This window comes from Anopheles cruzii, unplaced genomic scaffold, assembly GCF_943734635.1.
Source record: "Anopheles cruzii unplaced genomic scaffold, idAnoCruzAS_RS32_06 scaffold02615_ctg1, whole genome shotgun sequence".
Classification (NCBI taxonomy): domain Eukaryota; kingdom Metazoa; phylum Arthropoda; class Insecta; order Diptera; family Culicidae; genus Anopheles; species Anopheles cruzii.
The window spans coordinates 391-2,999 of record NW_026456200.1 but is presented as its reverse complement, the minus strand read 5'-3'; the positions used below and the strand labels follow the sequence as shown (position 1 = coordinate 2,999).

Here is a 2,609-nt window from a genome sequence, read left to right as displayed (position 1 = left end):
AACATCAATTTTAATCTAGATGTTCAAGCGTCGAACAAGACCGGTCAGGCGAAGGGAAACTCAAAACGAAACGATGATGCTCCATGTTCCAGCAACAGCCAGCAGCCGACCTCTGCTGATGCTGTAGCGATAAAAAATGTGAGACATTATTTGCGCTTCAGATACTGCGTGGAGTCATAAATATGCTTTGTCTAATACCCTCTTTTAGCTTAAGGCGGAGAACAGACGTCTGGGAAAATTAGCTGATACTTTTTTAAACGGTAATCATGATTGGTATGTTGAACAGGCAAACAGCTACAATCTTTGCCACTTCTTTATCTTTTTAGAGTGTATTCAGTTGAAAGAAAAAGCGAGTGAACTTGTAGAGGTATGCTAAGAAGACTTGTAAATCAATTATTACATTTAAGTTGTTGTTAGATATTGAATTTTATTGTTAATTTCGGTAATTTGATATTACTAATTCTTTTGTACTCTTCCGTAGGCGAATGAGCAACTGCGATCAAGTAGAGTTGAATGTGAGCGTTTGGAGAAAGGTATAAGGATTACTGAAATGTTTCCATCACTCCCAACTAATTTCACACTTTGATTTTGAAGAAATTAGCAAACTGAAAGGCTATCGAGAGAGCTTGATGGCGAAACATGCTGCTGAGTCCGAAAGACATCGTGTTACGGTGGCGCAACTCGAAGAGAAGGTCGAAGACACGTGTGCGCAATTAGCTAATGTTAGTGCTTTTTAGAATACGCTAAAAAAGGTTGTTCTCTTAAAATGCTTGATTTGATTTTACAGATGGCAAACAAGTGTGACGAACTGTGTCGGGTTGGACAGGGTAAAGATAAAGGTATCATACAGTTATTTACAAATCAAAACATTTGCTGCATGCCAAAATCATCTCTCTTACTCAAATAGTTGAATAATACGATTTCTGAAATTTCAATACAGCTAATTTGTGTTAAGTTATAGTATTTTCCTGGTGCTTTATAGTGTTTCAAGTTCAGACTTTGATTCAGAGCAAAACACCGTGAAAAGAGCTAATGGATTAATCAAGCAAGAGCAGTTTCCTGAGTTCCAAAAATGCATTTTACATATTTGCTCTAGTGTTGCCATCATCTCATCTTCAGATCTTTTGTTAAAAACTATTTTCAGGTTACTTTATATATCGTGTGGCAGTTAAATGTAATGAATTATTAACATGCAACAAGTTACAGAAACACACATTTTGATCGTTTTATATTGTTTTTGCTCATCGTATTATTAGCTCAAAACAAACATTTGCAGGCATATTAGCATTGTGTCACCGGAACCATAAAACCCATCATAGCACGTTGCAAATAATAACAATTATTTGGAATTTTTTAGAGCTTGAAACGATTACAAAGCAAAGAGAGGTTATTGCGCAAGAGCTACAGAAAACCACAGAGGAACACCGGATTAGGTTTGATAATCTAACAGAAAGTCTGACAAAAATGGAGAATGAGAAAATGGAGATAACCGAGCGAAATGCACTCATCGTGGCAGAGGTAAGAAAGATGACATAGGGCAAAAAAGAACCAACATCTTTTTACTAGATGGTCGACTTTACTAAAAACTATTTTTGTCAACTCTTGGTGCAATTTCGAAACAGATATCACAGAATTTAGAGCAAATGGAACGCAGTAAAAAAGAGGCCGAGTCAAAAATCGTCGCGATGAATAACAAATTAAGTGAGCTGCAAAACGAAAAGTATGAAACACAAAACGATTTAGAGGTGTGCCGGGCGAAGATGCGTGAAATGCAGCGTGTGATTGCAGTGTAATTATTATAGTGTACCTCGTGTGATCGTTAAGACGCATCTCTGAATAGCAAACATTCTATTCTTTCAGTTTGGAATCCACTCAATCGGTCACCACTACCAAAGAGAAAAACAATAATGGGCTGTACACATGTCCACTGTGCAGTGAACAGTTTGAGTCTCTTGCAAGTATGCAGCTCCACGCCGAAGACTGTGGCTAGAGCACTCGGGCAGGGTAGTAAATCGTTCCATCCTGCTGGGAGGTGTTCCCATCATCAAGCGAAAACGAGAGCAGTCGCCCGACGATTCTTTTACTTATGTTCAAAGAAAGTCTTCAACAGTGTTTTAACCATTTCGAAAATGTACCGGTAATTAAATGTTTATGGATGGTATTTGAAATGTAAATACATTTTACGGATGTAAAAAATGTAACGTTCTGATAGTTACTCAGTCTGTGTGGCTGTGAGAAATGTACATCCGTCCGGGGTTCCCATACAAACGTAACATAAAATTCAGCATAATTCAGGTTGTTTTCGAACAAGTGTAACCAAATTCTGCATGTGGGAGTTGTTGGAAAGGGGAAATTTTCTGGTAAATGTTCCCCATTTTACAAAAGGGGCTCCCATACAAAATCTAGAAAAAGTTCGGATAGCTCGGATAGTTTTCAAGTATTTTAATCCAAATTCAGCCGGTGCGAGTTTTGGCATGCATCCAACGGAAAGCGAGAAGGGAAGCCGATCGGAAACATCACCAGGGAGTCCGATCCTCTGAAACGCCGCGTCATTGAGAAGAAAAGAATGAAATAAGGCATGGCGACGCACGCCGGGAACAGCTAGTTTC

At 38.6% G+C, this 2,609-nt stretch overlaps 1 protein-coding gene across 1 annotated transcript; it reads left to right on the top strand.

Annotated features, from left to right (window-relative positions):
• The first annotated feature begins 793 nt into the window (after positions 1 to 793).
• LOC128276827 (uncharacterized) lies at positions 794 to 1,990 on the top strand. Its single transcript, XM_053015286.1, has 4 exons — positions 794 to 839; positions 1,358 to 1,518; positions 1,623 to 1,789; positions 1,861 to 1,990. Exons 2-4 carry the CDS (start codon positions 1,465 to 1,467, stop codon positions 1,988 to 1,990), a joined length of 351 nt encoding a protein of 116 aa, XP_052871246.1. The 5' UTR covers positions 794 to 839; positions 1,358 to 1,464.
• Positions 1,991 to 2,609: the final 619 nt, after the last annotated feature.